Source organism: Cibotium barometz, chromosome 62 (assembly GCF_041138505.1).
Source record: "Cibotium barometz isolate CiBa-2024 chromosome 62, ASM4113850v1, whole genome shotgun sequence".
Lineage (NCBI taxonomy): Eukaryota > Viridiplantae > Streptophyta > Polypodiopsida > Cyatheales > Cibotiaceae > Cibotium > Cibotium barometz.
The window spans coordinates 7,485,506-7,508,403 of record NC_141107.1 but is presented as its reverse complement, the minus strand read 5'-3'; the positions used below and the strand labels follow the sequence as shown (position 1 = coordinate 7,508,403).

The 22,898-nt window shown below is 42.4% G+C and overlaps 1 protein-coding gene across 1 annotated transcript; it reads left to right on the top strand.

Annotated features, from left to right (window-relative positions):
• Nucleotides 1-2,445: 2,445 nt before the first annotated feature.
• On the top strand, nucleotides 2,446-22,422 carry LOC147604093 (uncharacterized). Its single transcript, XM_086795300.1, has 7 exons — nucleotides 2,446-2,554; nucleotides 3,058-3,202; nucleotides 3,655-3,781; nucleotides 3,896-4,366; nucleotides 20,678-20,851; nucleotides 21,046-21,946; nucleotides 22,058-22,422. Exons 1-7 carry the CDS (start codon nucleotides 2,461-2,463, stop codon nucleotides 22,267-22,269), a joined length of 2,124 nt encoding a protein of 707 aa, XP_086651426.1. The 5' UTR covers nucleotides 2,446-2,460; the 3' UTR covers nucleotides 22,270-22,422.
• The last annotated feature ends 476 nt before the right edge of the window (nucleotides 22,423-22,898 follow it).

Genomic DNA, 22,898 nt, shown 5'->3' with positions numbered 1-22,898 from the left:
TGAGCTAGCTCAAAGGATGCAAATTCATGTGCTTATGGGTCTGGGACACACAAGAGTGATGCACATGCCATTAGGGTAAATATAAGAGTGATGACATGCCATTAGGGTAAATATAAGAGTGATGACCAATTCAAAAACAACCTTGCTCTTATGTAAAAATGCTCAAGAAACTTTGATTTTAGCAATGGATATTGCAAAGTTGGAATATCTTCATCATGTGATCTATCAAGGAACAAATTTAGGCCACATATTTTTATGTGAATCAATACTTCTATGCCCAATCCACCATTACAAGTCACCTAGTCAGGTTGTGGAATGAGTGAGTGTCCATATATGAAGTCCTCATTCCTAAAGAGATAAAAAAATAGGGGGTTTAGTGATGTGCACAAACAACTGTTCATCTTGGCATATGTACCTCCATCAATGCACTTGATGCTATCCTCATTTTGCTATTCTATTCTAAAGGTGAGAAGGGGGGTTTAGTGATGTGCACAAACAGTTGTTCATCTTGGCATATGCACCTCCATCAATGCACGTAATGCTATCCTCATTTCCCTATTCTATTCTAAAGCCGGTGATTTGCTATTGCTAAATTTTCTTTGTTTGTTTTCAATTTCGAATTCATAGATCTATAGCTTCATCATTGCTCATTGTCATGTGCATCCTTCAATTGTGTTATGAATGTGGGCTACTAAAAAATACTTACTAAGAGAAAATTTGAAGCAAGTATGGTTAAGAGGGATCAAATGGGAAGGTAATGAAGTGCTATACAAAAAGAAGTGAAGATATGATTAATCTCAAGCCATGCTACCAAGAAGCACATCTCCATTTTTTAACATGATTAAGTGGAAGGATACTTTACTTTAGCAAATATGGGCAAGAAGGTGTCAAAGGTGAAGACAAAAAGAAGTAAAGATATGATTAATCTCAATCCATGCTACTAGGAAGCGTGTACCCCCACATTTTCACATGATTAAGTGGAAGGATACTTTATTTTAGCACTTCCTTAGTGTGGTCAAGAGGCCATTTGTCAAGTATTTTATGATTGTTAGTGTAAGCATGACTGGTGGAGAGCTTTGTGTATTTAGAAGGAAGGTAAAAATTGAATAGCTTAGTGCTTAAGAAACAACATAAGATAGAACGAACCTGCAAAAGAGGTGAAAACATAACAAAAAGATTCCATCTTTGATATCATTGACTCTACCATAAAAAGTGTAATATTTTTTCTATCAAGCCTAGATATATATGCCTTTAAGGTCAAAAAACCAACTTTGCAATGTTAGGCACCATACTTTTTGAAGATAATTGCTTTCAAACTAATGAAAGTCTTTAGTTCTTTGAGCGTGTAGATAATATAAGCATTTTATATCTACACGCATGATGAATTTGACTCATACTTAGAAGTCAAGTTAATGTATATTGCTAGGCACGTGTTCATAAAAAAAACTTGATAAAAACAATAATCAAGAAATAGTTTAGGTTTGTGTGACTATGAATCATAGAGTTTGGCAAGAGATTCTACATGTGTCACGCGGATAAATAAGTATCTTTGAATTCTTGACACTTAAGCTAAAGAAGCTATAAAATAGAATATACATGATTGAATAAAGGGTGTTTTTCTAGGTTGTTAAGCACAAGTGCTTGGGAAAAGAACGTGAATGATGAAGGCATTATAAGTAAACATGTGTAATTCTTTAAGGGTGATAATAACTCGAAAGTATGATGGATATTCTGAGATGAGATGAACTACACTTAATGATGGAGAGTAGCTTAAAGATAAACTATAAAGATTCCACACAAACTTGAAAGTGATTCTCTTGGAGCCCTTGATCTACATGAGATTACCTTTCCACATGTTATTTTATGAAAAGCTTACATCGTACAAAGTAGATAATCTAATCTTTGTGAAGGAGTCTTTTAGAAGTGTGGTAGGAAAAAAAACAACAAAGAACTCCGAACATTGTTGATAATAGGTGTCATCATGTGTGAGAGGATAACCTTAACAAAGTGTAAAAACAAATCACAGGCAAATAGAGCACACATAAATGAGCAAAAGGAGTCTTTTAGAAGTGTGGTAGCAAAAAAGACAACAAAGAACTCTAAACATTGTTGAAAATAGGTGTCATTATGAGGATAACTCTAACAAACTGTAAAAACAAAACATAGGCAGATAGACTACACATAAATGAGCAAAAGTGATATTTTGAGATGGCCTTTAAGTTAGCCATCATAACAATCTAAGTCAAATTTGAAGAAGAAAAATAAAGTTGACCCCCATGGAGTTCAAGGGTGTAAGGAGATGTAGAGCTTCCCCATGAGGGAGCTGTGGAGAAATCATGATATTAAACCTGTACAGACATGATCACTCCTATAAAAACCACAGATTTCACGGTGCCGATGTTAGAGAGGGAGGTTGGATGTGTGCTTTAAAAACCTTAACATGAACATTGTGGAGGTTGGATGTGTGCTTTAAAAACCTTAACATGTGCATTGAGAAGGATTGAAGATGTCTTTTCGTTTGGGGAAGTGAATGCAAGTGAGGCTCCAAAGCAAAGTAAGTGAAAAAAAGGGTTCCTAGCTAGTGTCTAAGACAAGCACAGGATGTGTTTTGTGTTGTGAAAAAAGGCGCACCCAACTCCCTTTCAACGTCATATATTTTGCCCACCACCTTTAGCTTGTTAAGCTCTGTATCCTGTCCTGGGCAATTGTATAAATTCCAATCGGCTGGAATCATTCCAAGCATTACAAGCCTTTCAATCAGCCTAGCAAGTAATCCCTCAACAACCCAATACACACACACACACACACCCTCCCCAAAACACACAGTATACACACACACACACACCCCCTTCTTTCCTTCTCTTCTCTTCTCTTTTTGAAGTTTTATTCTAACAATTAATTAAGGGTTTTCTTCTTGTTACTCCTGTACTCAGTATATGATAAATTGAAGACATGTTCTCTTCCTTATACTAATTAGGGTGAATACATCCCATCCCCCCTCCCCCCCTTCTTTCTTTTTCCCCTCCTGTAATTGGTTGATGTTTTGTTTGTACCCAGGTTTAACCCTGATGGCGGCTCTTAAGAGTAATGGTGGAGAAGAGCCCATTTCTACTGGCAAACCCCTCATCAGAGCTTTTGATAGGAAAGCCAGGGGCTATCTCAAGGCATTCCAAAGAAGCATCAGCTCCTCAGCTCTTGATAGGTTTGGAAAAAAGAAAAAAGAAGAAGAAAAAAAAGATGCCCATATCCTCATTTTTTTTTTGTATATTTGGAAAAGAGAGAGAGAGCATCACACCAGAAGGGCACAGCACATGACACCCTCTTTGTGGACATATAATAAGAAACTTCATTCTTGCATTTTGAGGGTCACTCGCTAATCATATGATTGCTTAATGTAATCATATGACTGCTTCATGATTAATGTAATCACAAGATAAATCTTTTGGCAAAAAATTCAAGTCTTTCTTTTGGTAATTTACTTGGTTTTCTATAAGCAGTGAGAACTAATGCTAATTAGGAAACCAAGAAAAACAACAATATGGGAATGCATACTGGTGGAGCCTCATTTTGCCTCCTCTTTGCCCCTTGCTAGGCTCTTATAAAAGGGCTAATGCAATATTTCTTTCCTTATTGCCTTCCTTTTTGGCTGTGTAGGAATTCTTTGATGCTGTCTGAAGAAGATCCATCAGCAATGACCATTGAATTTCTCCGAGCACGCTTGCAATCGCAGCGTGCTGATTACAGGGCCGAAAAACAGAGAGCACAAGTGCTGGCTAAAAAGGTCAGTCTGCTCTCTTATTGATTTGTATGTGTGTGAGTATATCTCAATCATGGAACATGTTAGGAAAAGGCTAGGAAAGCTATCAATGCATTGACAGAAGGTGACTTGCTTCAGGTACTGGAGCTTGAACATAAACTGAGCATTGAAGTCCAGCTGCGGAAAAGGGCTGAATATGGAACTGTAGATGCATTTACTAGGCATGATAGTGAGTCTATTGTGCCTCATCACCCTTGCGGGGTATATGCATCAAGTGTAGAGCATCAAGAACAAGGCTATGTTGATTCTAGATCCAAACAACTGAGCTCAAGTTCTGCTGGGGATTCTGATGGGCTTGGGAATGATACTTACACTGATGGAGATGAACAGGCTCACTTCACAGTGCCCCCTTCTTGGCAAAGTTGTGGCCATTATGGATGTCCCAGATGCTTAAATAATAGGAAAAAAGGGCTGTGCCAGAGCCCAAAGCACCTCTGCCATGGGCTCCCTTCTAGATGCTCTCACAAAAAGGAGGATGAGGCTTTCTCAGCAGATAAAGACTCCCATGAAAGCAAATCAATGGGGATACAGGTTCACAAAAGAACGAGGTTTGGATCTTGAGCCATTTCTTGCAGTATTTTGTATATTATCAAGCTGACATGGGGTTTTCCCCACTGTAATGGATATGCCTGTACGTAGGTTTTCTGTCTGCACCTATTTTTATGCATCAATGTTACGCGAGGAATACTAACTTATCTTAGCTTCCTCACACAAATTATAACATCCGTTTAGACCAAAATTGGCCAATGAGTATACAAAATGGGAATGCTTCTAGCATCTCCAGTTCATTGAGACTACAATACTCCAATGGAATGGAATGAGGATACATGCAGCATGCACAAGAAGTTATTGTGACTACACTAGCATCTCCATTTAATCGAGACTACACTAGTCCAATGTGCATGGAATGGGGATACATGCAGCATGCACAAGTAGTTATTGTAGCAAGGAAATTAAATGAGAGAGATATTCATAATGCATGTGATATATGAACTCTAAGATATCATGGCTTGTGCATAAGTTGCTTTCCAGAGTTAGAAAATGCTCTCTAACATCCTGGATGAGATCATGTCAAGATTGACCATGTTCTATGAAGGTAGAGCTGCCTATTGGAAATCAATGTGCCTCAGCCCTCCCTCATGTATATTTGTTCGGGATGGGGCTAGCTCATGTTTGTAAGGCCCCCTTTTCAAGGATTGCCCAAGTCGAGCAGCTAGATGCCCGGTATCATGGTTCAAAGATCTCTACACATCTGATGGCAAGAGAGAACAGAAGACATGACGATTAAGAATTGGATGTAGCACCGAGGTTGTTGACCTCACTGGAACATTGCTGGGGAGCAGGGGGAGGGGAGTCTGACTGGGCTGCAAACGGGCAGCTATTTGGCTTGTCACGTCTCACATGGGGTCACACTAGGCCAGGATGAAAAAAGTGCCTTTTGCTGCATAAATCTAATCTACTCTATTGTGCATCTAAGCTTCTTTCGTCGAAAGATCCTGTCTATGTGTGTGCTGTGTGGTTACACCATGTAGTCATTTGTTGCATGGTATCTGATGAAAAATAGGTAGAGGGAGAGGAGACACACACACAAGAGCAAACCCTAATGTGTATTGCAAACCCTAACCATGGAAGGAAGCCATCTCCCTTCTTACACAATGCATAAAGCCATAATCCATAATACACAACACACACACTGTGTTGTGTCCACACACAGCTAACCCTAGCTAATGTCCACACACTATGACCAGCTGGACGCGGTCATTTATGTCTCACACATGCTGCTACCTAACATGCCAGCACATAGTGCAGTTGGCACAAGCTGACATCGAGCTTGAATCTCAACAGCCCCTCTCAAGCTCATGATGTACTGCCATAGATGAAGATGTAGATGAGCTTGGGCTATCAAAGCTCTCAACACTCCCCCTCAAGCTCATCCCACGTACTCCCAACATAGTACGGAAGTACTCAAACTTCTCCCTGCTAAGTGGCTTTGTAAAGATGTCGGCCACCTGCGCTTCAGTCTTCACATATTGCAAATCCACTGTACCATCCAGCACTTTCTCTCTGACAAACTGATAGTGGACCTCTATGTGTTTGGTCCGCGTACGAAAAACTGGATTCTTGGTCAACTGTATGCTGCTCATGTTGTCACAATGAATGACAACCTTGCCATCAATAGGCTCACCCAAATCAGCCAAGAGACTCTTTAACCATACTCCTTCACATGTAGCAATGGTTGCATCCCTGTATTCAGCCTCTGTACTAGATAAAGCAACAGTAGGTTGCTTCTTGCTACTCCAACTCACCACTGCACTTCCAAATGTAAAGGCATAACCACTAGTAGATCTCGTCATACGAGCTACCTGCCCAATCTGCATCTGTGTAGCCATGTATATCCAAGCCTTTACCATGCTCATAAAGAAGACCATAATGTGCAGTGGTCTTTACATATCGCATAATGCGTCTCACTGCATCCAAATGAGGTTTTCTGGGGCTCTGCATAAATTGGCTTACTAGCCCCTCAGCATAACTGAGATCCGGGCGTGTGATAGTCATGTAAATAAGACTACCAACCATCTTTCTATACATAGATGGATCATCCAACTCTTCACCAAAATCAGTCTGTAACTTCACATTCTGCTCCAAAGGTGTACTCATTGGCTTACACCCTGTCATCCCATATTTTGCCAACATATCCAATGCATATTGGCATTGCACTAACCATGTACCTGCATGGTCTTTGATCACTTCAATCCCAAGAAAATATCTCAATTCACCCAAGTCTTTCATGTCAAATTGCCCACTCAATGCCTTCTTGACATGCATAATATCTGTAGCATGATCTCCTGTGACAATCAAGTCATCCACATAGGTGACAAGTAAGACAATCCCATGATCTGTTTTCTTCACATAAAGTGAAGAATCTGCTGAAGAAACCTGAAATCCAAGGGAGATAAGATATCGGCTTATCTTATCACTCCAAGCACGAGGTGCTTTCTTCAAACCATATAATGCTTTCTTTAATCTGCATACATGAGTGGGATACCTTGGGTGTACATATCCTTCTGGCTGTGCCATATAAACTTCCTCTTGTAGATCACCATTTAGAAATGCATTTTTCACATCCATTTGATGCATTTCCCAACCATTTGCTGCAGCCATAGCAATGACTGCTCTCACTGTTCCCATCTTTGCAACTGGACTAAATGTTTCATCATAGTCCAAGCCTTGGGTTTGTGCATAACCCTTAGCTACCAATCTCGCTTTATGGCATTCAATGGAGCCATCTGACTTGCATTTCACCTTGTAAACCCATTTGCAACCAATAACATTTTTGTCTTGTGTAAAGCAACCAAATTCCATGTTTCATTATGAACCAATGTGTCCATCTCAACATCCATTGCCTTCTCCCATACATGCTTCCCAATAGCTTCTGTATAGCATGTAGGTTCCACATGCTTCACCAAAGAGGTCATATATGCGTAGTGCATAGCAAAATCACGATATGTCCGTGTCAACTGGATACCTGACCCTTTGGGATCTTCGCAATGCATGCGGATCACTCTGAACACCTGTCACTCTAGCATGTGGAGGCACATATCTATCCTGCCTTCTTGCACCAGGTGTGCGTAAAACTGGTATGCCAAGTTCCTCATCCAAACTCTCTGAACTTGACGACTCATAACCTGTAATGCCAATTCCTTCAACCTTCTTTTTCCCTTTATCCACAGCACTACTCCCAGTGCTCACACTCTCATGTCTCAAGCGTCCTGACCATGGACGTATAGTGCTACTCTCAGACTCTGCTGGCCCAGACATAGAAATAGAACTTGCTTGTGGCAAGTTCACATGCACATCAGCATCAAGGGAATCAATGACACCCTCATCCTTTGCTTTGTACCAACTAGCAAGTTCATCAAACACCACATCTCGTGAGATAACCACTTGCCTAGTTTGTGGATTGTAACATTTATATGCCTTGCGATCCTGTGTATATCCAACAAACACACTTTTCTGCCTTAGGATCCAACTTCCTCCTTCTCTCATCAGGCACATGTACATAAGCTATGCAACCAAACACTTTGAGGTGTCCAATGTCTGGTCTAAAACCTGTAAGTCGCATCTCTGGCGTACTTCCATGTATGGCTGTTGACTCTATTCTTTCTCTCAGCAACACCATTTTGCTGAGGTGTGTACCCTGCAAGTTAATTGCCTTCTTATGCCATGCTTTCTCAAGAAATGCTCAAAAGCTTGTGAGGTGTATTCACCACCTCCATCTGTCCTCAAACATTTTATTCAAGAGCCATATTGCTTCTCTGCAAAAGCTTTGAAGTCCATAAACTTTCCCAACACTTCACTTTTCTCTCTGAGAAAGTAAATCCTAGTCATTCTGCTGAAATCATCAATGAATGACACATAATATAAGCTGCCTTTAATGGATGGGTTTTGTGCAGGACCCCATACATCGCTATGAACTATTTCAAGTGGCCTGCTACTCATGTTGCCTTCTCTAGGGAATGGCAACCTTGCCTGCTTTCCAAACTGACAGGCATCACAAACATGCATATTCCCATCATACTTGAATCTAGGCAGCCCACTAACAATGCCTCTTGCCTGCATGTTCTTTAACCTTTGTATGTTCACATGTCCAATCCTTTTATGCCACATGTCAATGTCTTGTACCACATTTCGGCTTTTAGAGAACATGGCTGATTTCAACTCAGGAATCCCAGCATCCAACTTAAATAACATGCCTTCTTTCTTGCCTTTGGCAATGACTCTACATCCATTTTTGAAATCCTCAACGAAGCAACCATGCTCGTTGAAACGAACCTGTAAACCCTGTTCCACCATTTGACCAACTGAGGCCAAACTTTTTGTAATAGAAGGCACATACAAGATATCTGCCATAGACTTTGTTTCACCATTGTGCATAACCAATGGTACACTTCCAACATGTGTGATAGCATGTTGGGTATCATCTCCTGTCTCCACATAGCCTTTCACATCCATAGGCTTCATATGTTCAAACCATTCGCCATGACAAGTCATATGGTTTGATGCTTCAGAGTCCATATACCAAGTGTCATCATTTTCACCATTCGACATCATAGATCCCACAACATGTTTCATGGCTAACAAGTGATTTGCACTGCCATCATTACTGCTTGATGCATAATTTCCACCATGTTGTGCATAATGTCCACCATGTTGTGCTCTATCCCCTCTCAAATCATTTTGTTTGCGGAAACAATCACGTGCCATATGACCAAATTTTCCACAGTAATGGCATTCCACATTTTGCATAGATGTTTGTTGGCCTTGCCAACGTCCTCTACCACGAGGATTACCTATGCCTCTCTGAGGTGTATATCCACGACCACCTCTAGCACCATATGTAGGCTGAAAATTCTATTGTGGTGACCTGTCCTGCCATCCATGACCATTACCACGGCCACGTGATGCAAATCTTCCCCTGCCTCTAAATCCCCTTTGTGAATAGAAAGCTTGATTTCTGCCATTATCATCATGGCTAGTAGATGCATCATGAAAAGAGTCACTGAGTTTGATTTCCTCAACAAGCAAGAGTGAAACCAACTCATCAAAGTCTGGTAAACCTGTACTCCGAACCGAGATGGATGTATCAAAAGACTTATACTCCTTGCCAAGACCACGCAAGGTAATGTCTACCAAATCATCATCAGGCATGGGGGCATTGATTGTTGCCAATGCATCTGCATACTTCTTTATCTCTTGTACATAATCATAGATGCTCCTTCCTTTCCGTTTCACATTATGAATTTGTTGTCTCAACTGAGACTTGCGAGCACTAGTGTCTGTATCAAACAGCTTTACCAATGTATCCCATGCATCCTTGGGATTCTCAGCATCATGTATATGTATGAGTATAGCATCCGAGATACATATAGACAGGTAATGCAAAACTTTGTATGCTCTTTCTGACCATTGCTTATGAGCTATAACCTGTTGCTGTGTAGGTTGTCGGGGTAGTTCCGGCTCTGGCTCCGCACCTGTAATAAGATTCCAAAAACCTTTTCCCTTCAGAAAGCTTTTGATCCTGTACTTCCATGCCTGGAAGTTCTTCCTATCCAATTTTTCACCCACAATTTGTACTGGGTTGTCTGACATATTTGCTCAATGCAAATGTACCTTCCGCACATGTCCAAATCTGTAAACGAGCCTTCCTCAGCTCAACCACACTCTAATGAGTGTTCCAGATACTCCAAAGTAGTCAACAAACTTCACTTTTGATGTAGAAAATCAAACTGATTGCATCCAAAATGAACTGGCATACACAGTCCAAGGTACCCTGTTTTGTCGCGCTTTCCAAGGCTCCAAATTGCAATGTAGTGGTTCAATCAAGTGCGGATAACTTGCATTGACACCTAAACAAGCTCAATGTTGCATATCAACACCAACCAAGGTGCGTACATACCAATTTTGTCAAATCCCCTTCTCTGTTTTGAGAAAAACCAGAAAAACCAGTAAAAACCAGTAGTAGAATTGCTCTAATTTCTTCAATGCTTGTCCAAATTGAGAGACCAGGCATTCATTAGCTTAGCAATGATGTCCACTAACTCCATGTAAAAGGAATTAGACCAATTGTTTAAGATGAGAGAGTAATTAACCGATTAATCACACTCTGTTTCACTAATCACAGTAGACAGCCTGTTTAATCAGCTCATTTCCAGCTCCATAATTTATAATTGCTCCAACCAATCATATAGCAACCTTCTCACTTGTGTGAATCACAAATTTGCTGTTACATTCCCGTAACGCCGCTACGGGCATTACCACAAGAGGGGACGGTCTCTGGCTCACCACCCAGCCATAGAGGAAGAATGAGGATTGCCCCTCATCCCCCAAGCTATATAGTGTGTGGCCTGCCGTCCACACTAGCCTGGCCGCCCATGACTCCGCATGGGCATCCTCTCCCACTGAACCCCGGACATAGCCATCCGGTCTGCCGTCGGTCACCACAGGCGTTACAGCCTACGTGACATTACCCCCCCCTTAAGAAGAGTTTTCGTCCTCGAAAACAAACTGGGGAAACCTTTTGGAAATTGCACTACGGCATTCCCAGGTAGCTACCTCCTCATCCCTATCTATCCATTTAACAAGTACCTCTTGGTACACGTTATGGCGGGTTTGTGTGTCTCGATACCTATAGAATCTTTTCAGATTCATGTGGTATCTTTGGTGGCACTATCAAGTCCACCAAAATCTCTAGAGAAACTGCGTTCTCTAACCCGTGAACTGATTTCTTCAGTTTACTGACATGGAAGACAAGATGAACTTGAGAACTCTCCGGTAACTCAAGTTTGTAGGCTACGTCCCCAATCTTCTTAAGGACCTTGAAAGGACCGCAATATCTAGGAGAAAGTTTATCACACTTTCCCGTTTGCATGGTTGCTGACTGCGCAGGAACCTTTAAAAATACAAAGTCACCTTCTGCAAAGGTCACTTGTCTGCGTCCTTTATCGGCAAATGTGTTAGCGCGATCCTGTGCGCTACGAATGCTCTCACGTGCAGCTTTGAGCATATCATTCATATCTTCAAGGGAATCCTTGACAGATTGAATCTTCTCCTTTTCTAGGCCTACAGCCATCGGAGATCTCGACTGGAATCCATACATTAACATGAATGGTGTAAATCCAGTCGCTGAGTGTTTGGAGCTGTTATAGGCAAACTCCAATAAGGGCAAGTACTCTTCCCAATTAGATTGCTTCTTACTGACATAAGAACGCAACATATCCTCGAGTATTTGGTTAACCCTTTCTGTTTGACCATCAGACTCCGGATGATCGACCGTACTCATACTCAGAGTAGCATCCAACTTTTTGAAGATTTCCCTCCAAAAATGACTGTTGAACTTTCTATCTCTATCTGACACTATATCTGCGGGCAGGCCATATAGCTTGTAGAGATGTTCAATAAAGAGTTTTGCCAACTCTGGTGTTTTTACAGTTTTCTTCGTGGTAATAAACTTTGCCAGTTTAGTTGTCCACTACTACCCACACCGAGTCATTCATTCGACTCGTCTTGGGTAAACCGGTAATGAAATCCATGGAAATGTTTCCCATTTCCCTTGAGGAATCTCCAGTAGTCCTCCAACCTTAAGACGTTCATGATTATTGACCTGGCACTTACTGCATTTCAGCATATAAGTCTGGACGTTCTTAAACAAACTAGGCCAATAAAACTGTCTTTTTACTAGTGCATAGGTGTTCTGAATCCCAGGGTGACCCGCACTTGGACTATCAAAACTATACCCCCGAAGACTTGGCTAGCCTCTCCGAACTAACTCTCGCTTCGCTACCCGTCGCATCTACGGCCAGTCTCTCCGAACTAGCATTACGTGTCGGCGAGGAAGGTGGGCGTGGCTGTGACAAAGTGCGTACGCGTACAGCACGCTAGACCTCTGTAAAGACAGGATCATGCTCACACAAGCCATGATTTGGTATTTCAACCAAAACCTTAAGGTAAATTTCATGCCTTAATTTTGCATCATGTCATTAGCACAGAAGCTAATGTACTGGAGAGCACTCTAGTAGCGCAATCTTAGACCATGCTACTAGATATTTGTAGACTACGCTACCATGCTGCATCACCAACTTGTTAAAACTTCTCCTTGGAAAGCTCTACGGCCATAGGAGAAATAAACTAGAGCCAATCTAATCATGCATCACAAGGATTAGTTCCAAAGTTGAGAGATACTTCGCTCAGAGTAACATCTTTGCACAAGCATATGCTCTAGAATCTTTTTGAGTTTCTAACTACCATCAATCTATGGATGGTTAAACTCCACTCTAACTCAGAGTAAATGTAAGTTTTTGAAGATTTCCCTTCAAATATAACAATCAAACTTCCTATCTCTTATGCCATTCTATATATGTGAGCAGACCATATAGTATGTGGAGATGTTTGATAAAGATTCTTGCACCACTACGGGTGTCTGGAGTTACATCCAATCACTTACAACTCTTTTTTGCTATTACCAGACACATCCCTTCAAGTATTGTCTGGACTCACACAACTATTCCAGTTTATGTGATATTTGAGAGTATCCCTTAAGAAAGGTTTTTGTTCTCAAAAACTTTATTCCTAAGCGGACTACGCGCTAGTGTCATAGGTTCAAGAACAAATCTAGACCATGTTTAATATCATATGTTATATTCTTGAGTCCTTCCAAGAAACTTTTAAACATCTTGCAACGAAGATGTGGTATAGTGTCTACGCACATATGGTGGTACTATTGATAAACTGTTTTGCAACAGATCAGTGGTTTCACACTTGTAACAAAGTGCTTCATTGTTGCATATTATTATCCTTCATAAGTGGTTACACACTTATGAATTATTTGGGTGGGTTGTACCATCTATCAAGAAAAATTCCAAACTACTAATAACCACATTATCCATCCACAGATAATGACCGAGCTTGCTGCGAAGCCATAGGTTGCTAGATAATTGATGGTAATTACACAAGCCCAATGTCTCATTACATCATACATTCAATATAAATGCAAACATCACAGTACTTCGTGAAAATGAACTTAGGAATTTCATCCTATCCCTGTTCGGTGTTGGTATGAAGTATAACTACGAGAACATTATTTGCTGCCTCCTCATTATAGCGGCAAAGCTACCTACCCATCACAGGTGGCAATCTCTACCAAGCTATAACCAATGACAAGCAAATAAACGAGTACTCTTGTAAGAACTTCATAACCATATCTCACACCAAACTCATAATCACTACGGATTAAATGCCAGGGCTTGCAAAATTGAATGTTATCTGATAGGTAGAGGGGATCATCAAACTACGAATGACCTTGACAACTCATTAGGACTAGTGATGTGTAACTTTTAAGTTACTCCCTTTCCTTGCTTATTCATACCATCGAACAAATCGGTCCCTCGATTTGAGCAACGTTAACATATTATGAGTACCTCGATACTCATGGATTGTGGTTCGGTAATTTAAAATGTTGATCGAGAGTATCTTTCACTCGAGGATCTTAATTTTATTAGCAGCTATGTATTAGTAGTGAGTAACTATGTACCCACTATCATCACACTAGTGAGTAACTACGTACCCACTATCATCACACTAGTAGCTCCATACTAGTCTGTGAGTAACTCCGTACCCAATGGCGTACCTCCCCCGAGTGGGAGTACCATATACAGCCATCTATAACAAGATGCTTAAGTCACTTGCTGCTAAGAAGTGACTACACAAATTGACCCCTCCATTGCACATTGCAGTACAATCTCTGGTATTACAACACGAATTTTCGGACGTCCTTATCATAGAGGTCAACTTAAAAACTAGTGCATAGGTCTTGTGGAGTCTCGGCTGACCTAACCACACCACTGGTGACTTCCTATAAAAAATTTGGCGCCGAAGTCACCACCTATGTACTTTAACTCCGTAAAGTACATGGTCTTCATCTATCATTTATGGAAAGTTGTAAAACATTCCTGCGATGGATTTTTATCACCCTAAAATTATTGTGCACTATTTTAGTGTGAAGAGCTTTTTTTTTTTTTTTTCTGGGTACCATGGTTCACCCCAAGCTCATCTTTTGCTAAATTCTCCGATTTAACAAAAGGTATGTCTGCCTCCGAACACTCCGGTTCAGCCCCAGACTTTGAGTTTACTTCTTAACACTGCGGTTAAGTCAAAACTCACCAGATACAGTAGGATTTACCACTAAGCTCTCCGGCTTAGCCTTCTATCCTAACTCAGCCCGAGTTTATGTACACTTTAATGTCGGATCCGATACTAACAACAATCAGGCTCATCTGGAGTGAGATACTACTCGCTATTGCCATGTAAAACCTTATTAAATCCATGGAATGCTCCACTCATTCCCAAGGGGTCATACGACTTATAGGGTTTACACGCACATGAACTTTGTAAGCAAAATAGCCGGTCATGCAATATTACAATTGCTTATGTAGGAAAGTAATATATTTCCCAAATTCATATGGTAGCATTTAAAATGTGATCACAATTGCACACTTATGTTGAACATAGGCAAGACTACACTTGCAAAATGCTATAGGGCGTCCCCCATGCATGAAACTGTCCAACCAAACTAGTCTGACGGCTAACCTCTAGATTTAGATCACTCCGGAACTAAATCACTCTGTTAGCACTAGTACACCATCATGGTCTTGCTACCTAGAGCTTCTCCGAACTCTGTAACTGGGTTTTATCCCAACTTATGGCTATATTTGTAATTGTCAAAGTTCAAATTTTATCTTGCACACTTTATCACTACGGACAAGTGTACATACAGACCTGCCAAAGAGTCAAGTTACATTCACAAGCCTTGGCGTCCCATTCCACCAAGACTACAATTGATTCCGTGAGAATTGATGTCCCATACCATCAAATTACCACCAAACCAATTGATGTGACATATAAAAAGGCTCTTTCCCCCCTCGAAAGATCACCACAAACTCTCGAGCAGTGGGATGTCAACGCATGGCAATAAAAAGAAGAGAAAACCATGCTAGTAGAACAGTTCTCTTCGATTTAATTGTACAAGGGCATTGAGCATTACATCTCAAGACTATACCCCTTCAGATTTGTTTGTCTAGCAAAACTTTAACTCTAGCAAGACGACGCTCGCAAAAGTGGAAATTGAAATCTGGCGAGGCTACGCTCCCAGAGTCGAACACTAGTCATGTCTAGAGAGTACGTTGCTAATGGGGTCATGTGATCAAGGCTACTAGCAGGTAATCGACAAACGCGACCTCAATCCCAGCTATCTTAAATGCCATTGACCAATTTTAGAAGTCATGACCATGGCAAGACTGCGCTTGCAAAAGTGTCTCTACGGACTACATTTGTTCGTCACAATGGACCACATCCAAGTAGACATTTTTCATTGGGTTTAAGCACATTGGAGCCACGAACTTCTTCTTGTGGACTTTCAACAAGAACAATGTGTCTGATGTGCTCTCATATTACTTTGTGGTAAACCACATGGTTAAACCACTAACAGAGAGAATTTATATCATGTATTTATGTATTAACAACGAATACTTCTCGAACTACGCGAGAACATTACCATCGATTTCCCTCTTGCCACTTTAAAAAATTCTAGTGCACTACGGCACAATGTGGGTATGAGTGCACTTACTACGTGACACCAACATGTGCACGCCATGACATGACGTGTGTGCAAGACTATCAATGGTTCAGCAGACATGGGCACGCTACGGCACCCTTAGACGTACGTTACCGCACGAGCAAGTGCGTTATGCCACAAATGGCCAGGGTGCACTACGGCACGACTGTGCCACACTTTTCCAAAGATATAACTCCAAGTGGGGGGTTAGTGTGCTACGGCACATATATTCGTCTACTACACCATGAATGCAAAGCATGTGCACTACGGCACGAATCATTTCGAGGTGCTACGGTCATAGACGTGTTCACTAGGCACAACGGCCATAGAACGGTTTTGTCTCGAAGGACTTGGCACTACGGCCGTGGGATTTGTCTCTCTCTTAGCACGCGGCGCTACGGCCGTGTGCGGTGGGTCTCTCTCGTGGAAAACAGGCACTACGGCCACACGGCACAACGGCTGTGTTGGGCTTGTTTGCGTGGGGTGTACCATTGTTTTGTGTTTTTTTTTTGTTTAAAAAAAATAAATAAATAAAATAAAATAAAGTACGAGCCGGGCCGGCCCTCGCCGCTTCGGGCGTGGCCGCCCGTCCGTGGGGAGTATCCAGGCTGGCCGCCCGTTGCCAGGTGTGCGCTAGGCATGCCTATATGCGGTATCAAGGGCTGGCCGCCTATATTTTTATTATTCATAAAAATGAATAATTAAAAATATATTAAAAAAACAAATGGTTTTTTTTTAACCCCTTTTTTTTTTTTTCTGGCTGCCGCTGGTGCCTGCAGCGCTTGGTTGGACTGGCGTTTTGCTGGCCGCCGGTCTTGGTGGTCGTTGCCGCCATTTGGCTGGCTGGCCTGGCTAGCCTGGCTGTGGCCCTGGCTGTGGCCGCCTAAGGCTGGCTGGCCTGGCCGTTTGGCTAGCCGCCTAGCTGGCCGCCTATGCTGGCTGGCCTGGCCGCCTAAGGCTGGCTGGCCTGGCCGCCCTTCAGACTCCGGCAGGGCCACAGTCCATAGTGGTGCGGTGGGCGCCCGAGAAACACCGTCCATCGACTTGAACCAGCTCGTGAGCAACAACAATGGCGTATGCAGTGCCCAGGCGTCGACTTCGCTGGCTCAACGCATTTCTTCGCTCATGCAAGTCGGCACAGAACCTTGTGCTGGTTTTTGCCCTGGGCTTGCTTCGCCCCCCACCCCCACACACGGGTCAACGCCGCCTGGTCATCAATCGTGGGCTGGTGGCCATTCACAGCAGCTTCAAGTCGTGAGGGGGCTGGTGTTTGCCGTGGGGCTGCTCTTCGCCCCCCCCACCTCCCCCACACACAGTATAAAGGCGACCTTATCCTCAAAGCAGCCATACACAGCAAGTCACAGACAGTGGGGCTGTGCCGCCCTTTCCACACAGAAAACGAATTTTTCTTTTTCTTTTGCACACAAGCTTCAACGCAGCAAAAAACGAAAATAGCTTACCTCACAATTTGCTTGCTGTGTGTGACGGGGAGAGAGAGAGTCGGAGAGAGTTCTTCCCCTCCATTCTTCCATGGCTGCCTCCCTCCACACCTTCCATTCGAGATAAGGATAAGGAGACGAATGGTCGAAAACCATCGAGTGGGCTCCGGTCCCCCGGTCACGCGCGGGCTCTGACAATCCCATCGAACCACGCTCTGATACCAATGTTACATTCCCGTAACGCCGCTACGGGCATTACCACAAGAGGGGACGGTCTCTGGCTCACCACCCAGCCATAGAGGAAGAATGAGGATTGCCCCTCATCCCCCAAGCTATATAGTGTGTGGCCTGCCGTCCACACTAGCCTGGCCGCCCATGACTCCGCATGGGCATCCTCTCCCACTGAACCCCGGACATAGCCATCCGGTCTGCCGTCGGTCACCACAGGCGTTACAGCCTACGTGACATTTGCTAAGCCAATTTTGAAGTTAACCAATCAAATAGCTTGTATTTGACCTCCTCTTGTAAAATTTCAACAAAATACTTTGTTTCTGCAATGCTGTCTGCGCCGCCTGCTCCTGAGGGAATTTGGGATGTTTGTAGTGTCAATTGAGACCATGTATAGTTGCCTAACACTCCAAGGCATGTGTACAACCCATCAATTGTCTGATTTTTGCAAAAAACTAGATTTAATTTCATCAAAATTTGACCTCTCTTCTCTGTTTTGTGAGAGCTTAAAAAACAATAATTTTTCAATCACTCAAATGCATCATACTTGCTCCAAATTCATTGTAGGGCTTGCACATGAGTTGCCAATACATTCCCATTTGCCAGATACATGTTTCTTTGTCACATTTGCATCTATTTTCACAATACATCACCGCTTCCAAGCTCCAATGGAAAGCTTGCAAAAAACCAGAATTTTCTTTTGCTTTGGACAACCCTAATTTGCCTTGTTTGTGCTTGAATCACCTGCAATCCGCTCAAGGGTGTTTAGTAGTCCTTACCTCGTAGGCCAAGCTCTCAGATCTGATAGAAATCGGTGTGCTCCAAGCTTAACAGCATCAATGGCAAGCTTCACAGCTTTTCTTCAGAGCTTCTTCTCCTTCTTCTCTCACTCACTCTCATAAACCCTAATAGAGAGTACCAGGCTCTGATACCATGATGAAAAATAGGTAGAGGGAGAGGAGACACACACACAGGAGCAAACCCTAATGTATATTGCAAACCCTAACCATGGAGGGAAGCCATCTCACTTCTCACACAATGCATAAAGCCATAATCCATAATACACAACACACACACTGTGTTGTGTCCACACACAGCTAACCCTAGCTAATGTCCACACACTATGACCAGCTGGACGCGGTCATTTATGTCTCACACATGCTGCTACCTAACATGCCAGCACATAGTGCAGCTGGCACAAGCTGACATCGAGCTTGAATCTCAACAGTATCAATGCGGCTTGCACATAACTTTTTGGCTAGTTGCTGTTCAACATCTGGGGAAGGGAAAATTCTCCTGTGATTGGTGCATTTGTCTCCCAAATATAGTGAAAGAGCATCTGTATGGTCCTTGTAAGTCTTTTCTTGTCCATTTTGAAGCTTCAGGATGGTTTCTTTTGGTAGAATTGATATGGCTTGGTGATCTCTTAGATACTTTGCATGCTCTGTTTTGGCATTGTAACAGTGGTATCCTCATGGCATTTTGAAAATACAAGGAGAGGGAGAGGTAATGTTCTTCCTACAAATTATACTGTGAAGGATGATAAAGAGCTCTTGACAATGCTTTTTGTCTATCGTCAGGCAACGTTCTGGCTACTACCTTGTTTGTTGAGGTAGTGCAGCAGGAAAATGACTATATCTTGGTGGCTAAATGCATACCAGCTTCCGAAGTCTAAGTCGATGCTTGTCTTTATATCTTGGTGACTATGCAATGTGCAGGATAGGGTATCTTCATTCCTTTATTCATTGTTGTACCAGTCTTCTTTGAACAGTATCATGTTTCACTTTCTGGTAGAAAAAATAAATCATCACACATCTAGGGCTTCAACTGTCAGTGCAAACGCACAATAATTTCAAAGGGTAGGTGCTGATTGTGAAAAGATCAAAACGACAAGTAGTAACGTGGAGAGAGCAATGTATGGAGTAGGGAGGCCATTCCCTTCCAGAAAATGACAAACGATGACCGACCAGCAGCCATTTCTGTGTTGGGTGGAGTCCCATTCCAGGGATGATATTGACAGGCAGGCACATCAGGTGTTGGCACATTAGTGAAAGAAGAATGACGTTGACAGGCTGGTACATCAGCTGATGCATAAGAAATCTGCATATTCTAAAACAAAAGAGTGCTTCATGATATAGCTGAGACTGCTCCTTCCCATGTCTGGGATTCAGGAGGGCTAGTCAAAAGAAAGGAATTTACAAGTGGTCGAAGTAATACATGGGACTGAGGTGTGGACAATCAGGATGAACAAGGATGTCTACTCTTCCTTACTCTCCATATACTCTGCTTATAAACTGCCTTTTTCATTAACTGAAAGCTCCACTTTGGCGGACTAAGTAGTCTTGATTGTATTGTAGATGAGGCAATTATCCTGTCACTCTTTGGAGGCTGCAGTACTTGATTGCACCACAAGGTAAAGTGAACCCTTATGGGCTCTGCTACATGCTCATTGGCAACAGATTCAAATAGGTAGTGTCTAAACTAAAGGCCATGATGCTGTCACAGATTTTTCACAAATCCTCTAGCTCACATCACATTGTCTTGGCCAAGTTTGCTGATCGTCCTACACATTTGATGCATCATTCCAACTGACATGGTGGAGATATTAGAGGATAGATGTGGTAACTACCTTAGCTTTGACTATTCTTGGTCGGTTTTGACATTGGATCATGGCCCTTTAAGACCAAAGTTTAGAGACGGCTTACGTAGGTTTAACATAGGTTTCACGTATTGCTAGATAGGCTACATGCAAGTGTGCATTGATATTTCCATATGGGGCTGCACTAAGGGCTAGAAGAGATCCTCAAGACACTCAGTTTTCGGAACTCAAGTGAGCACCTAGATGTGTCTTTTGCAGTGTCAAAACCTTTGGTCTCTTGGCATCTGAGCTGCTCAAATATGGCACACCTCATATGGGGGCAATGTGGCTTGAATTTTCCAATTGCTTCCATGCATACTGAACGTGTTAGCTACCACATTGAAGTCCCATGCAATGTTCATCAGCAATCACTTTCTTTTTTAACCCGGGGAAAACAAGGTCGGTTGGCAGGCCATCTGGATTCTCATGCAACTCATGCGAAGCAGCATGAATCAGACACAAATGCAGTGCAGATGACGCATGAAAAACAAGAAAGTGGACAACATGAGGCTGAGAAAGCATTGCAGCCCTGTGAACATCAGAATTCTTTGACCGGCTTTCAGGTATGAGTTTATGATCTTCTAGCTATACAAGAGAGTAGAAAAGAAAGGACAATGTTGGACCATGTTAGCAAAGAAATCCGGAATTATGTGTAGGGCTTCGAGAAGTTCTTTTGAGAAGGGTTTGCCAGAGTCATGTAACTGATTTTACTTTCCAGGGAAGATTTTATTGAACTGAGTGTTTGCTTGGTTGTTAGGGCTGTGATCCTCCCCAACATGCCAAAAAACTGCTCTCTCTTAGCATGGGAAGCAAAGAAATCTTATCAAAACCAGTTCAAGGTCAAACCAAAACTATAAACATGAAACTACAGCGGCCTTTGGAAGATCTAAATGCGCGGCCTTTACGAAATGATATATGCGAGATCTTAGAAGTGAGTACTCTTAATCAGGATAAAAAAGGGAAGGGAGAAATTGAAAACCCATCTGTGTCTTCAGACAGATTGACTTGCTCTTATAATGATCATCCATGCTACAATGATACTGGTAAAGGAAGTTTGTCTAGGACTCCAGAACTCGTAAGTAATAGATGCAAACTCCAGTATCAAGCATCACAGGCTAACCTTGACATTGCAGTGGAAAAGCAAGATAAGGTTTTGCTGATGGCCGCAAATGTTTTTGATGAGATTAATCATGAAAAGGGAGTTAATCACTCTGGGATGATCACCAATCAAACATCCACATTGGAAATCAACACTCCCATGGGCATGCTGGATAGGTTTGAATCCAAGGACACACGTACAAGGCAGAATACTTCAGATGAAAGAAGCACTCTTCTTCGACAAGGTGTATTACAAGCTGGACCAATCAGAAGCCATGATGGAGATCTACTGCTGCGTTCACAGTTGTCAGCTTTGCAGGATGATCAGTTTTTAAGCCAGGCTGCATGCTCAATCGGTCATCTCAAATCCATGAACAGGGGGTTCTACTCGGTAACAGAGATGCTGAAGGTGCTGGAGTTTATCAAGCAGCAACTTCAGACCGCTAATGAGTCAACTATGTTACCAAGACAGTTGAAGCTGGCCAATGACGGTGGGAGGCAGCATGTTGCTAGACAAGCAGCCATTGTCAGATCAACAGGCCAGTGCCCAATGAAACCAGGCAACTTTTGAACATTCCTCCTCCATTATCTTTTTTGCAGACTCTGAATCAAGTCTTTCAAAAGTTCTCTACATGTCAGCTAATGTGTTTTCTGCATCAACATCGGTACAGGCAGTAGGCATCAGCTGCACAGAAGGTGCCAAAGTCCATCAAGGCTCCTTGTGGAGACAGCAGCACCGAAGCATTTGCACTTCAATTCAGCTGTGCATCAATACAAAGATCTCCCTTCACAAAGCTGTGTGTGTCATAATGAGACGACGGATCAATTTCCATCAGTATTGCATCATGGATGCCGCCCTACATTTGAAAGCCATGTTTTATGAAGCAAGGTGCATGTACCACCATCCCACCATTCAAAATGGTCAAAATTCTCACATCACTATGCCTTTGAATGTCATATAGCATTGCCAGGTTGCATGTAATCTCAAACGCATTGGCATGGCCATGCCCCTGAATTTTACGGTATCCTTTTGCAACCAGGCGGGCCTTGTGTTGGGTGATCTTGCTTTCTGCATCTGTCTTGAGTTTAAAGACCAGCCGATGGCTTTTCTGTCGTGTGGGAGATCTGTGAGTGTCCATGTGCCATTTCTGTCATCTGATTCGATAGCTGCTCGCCATTGTGTCCATTCTGCTGACTGTTGTGATTCAGCTAGGCTGTGTCAAAAACGAAAAAAAATCGGGTTCTACTATGCTAAAACAAAAAGGATTCTGAAAGAACGGGAGCTCTAAGTGGAAGAAGGTGCTGGGCGGGTGAAGGCAGGCGCAACATCCATTCATAGATTGTGCTAACCATCGCTAGGTTTCATAAGCAGCCCCATCAGGTTATGATGACACAAGAATAATCAGAATCTAAAATTTAATAGTTAAGATGCTATGAGAATAATCAGAAAATATAAAATTTAATAGTTAGGTGCTATATACCAACTCTTAGCCCCTCTCTCCTCTCTTTTTA

What these genes read in the sequence shown, in the direction of transcription:
- LOC147604093 (XM_086795300.1), top strand. Translation starts at nt 2,461, where the DNA reads ATGTGTGCTTTAAAAACCTTAACATGTGCATTGAGAAGGATTGAAGAT. An exon ending in AGCTCCTCAGCTCTTGATAG is followed by an intron (nt 3,203 to 3,654) that starts GTTTGGAAAAAA and finishes TTGGCTGTGTAG; the next exon opens with GAATTCTTTGATGCTGTCTG. An exon ending in CCAGTGCCCAATGAAACCAG is followed by an intron (nt 21,947 to 22,057) that starts GCAACTTTTGAA and finishes ACATCGGTACAG; the next exon opens with GCAGTAGGCATCAGCTGCAC.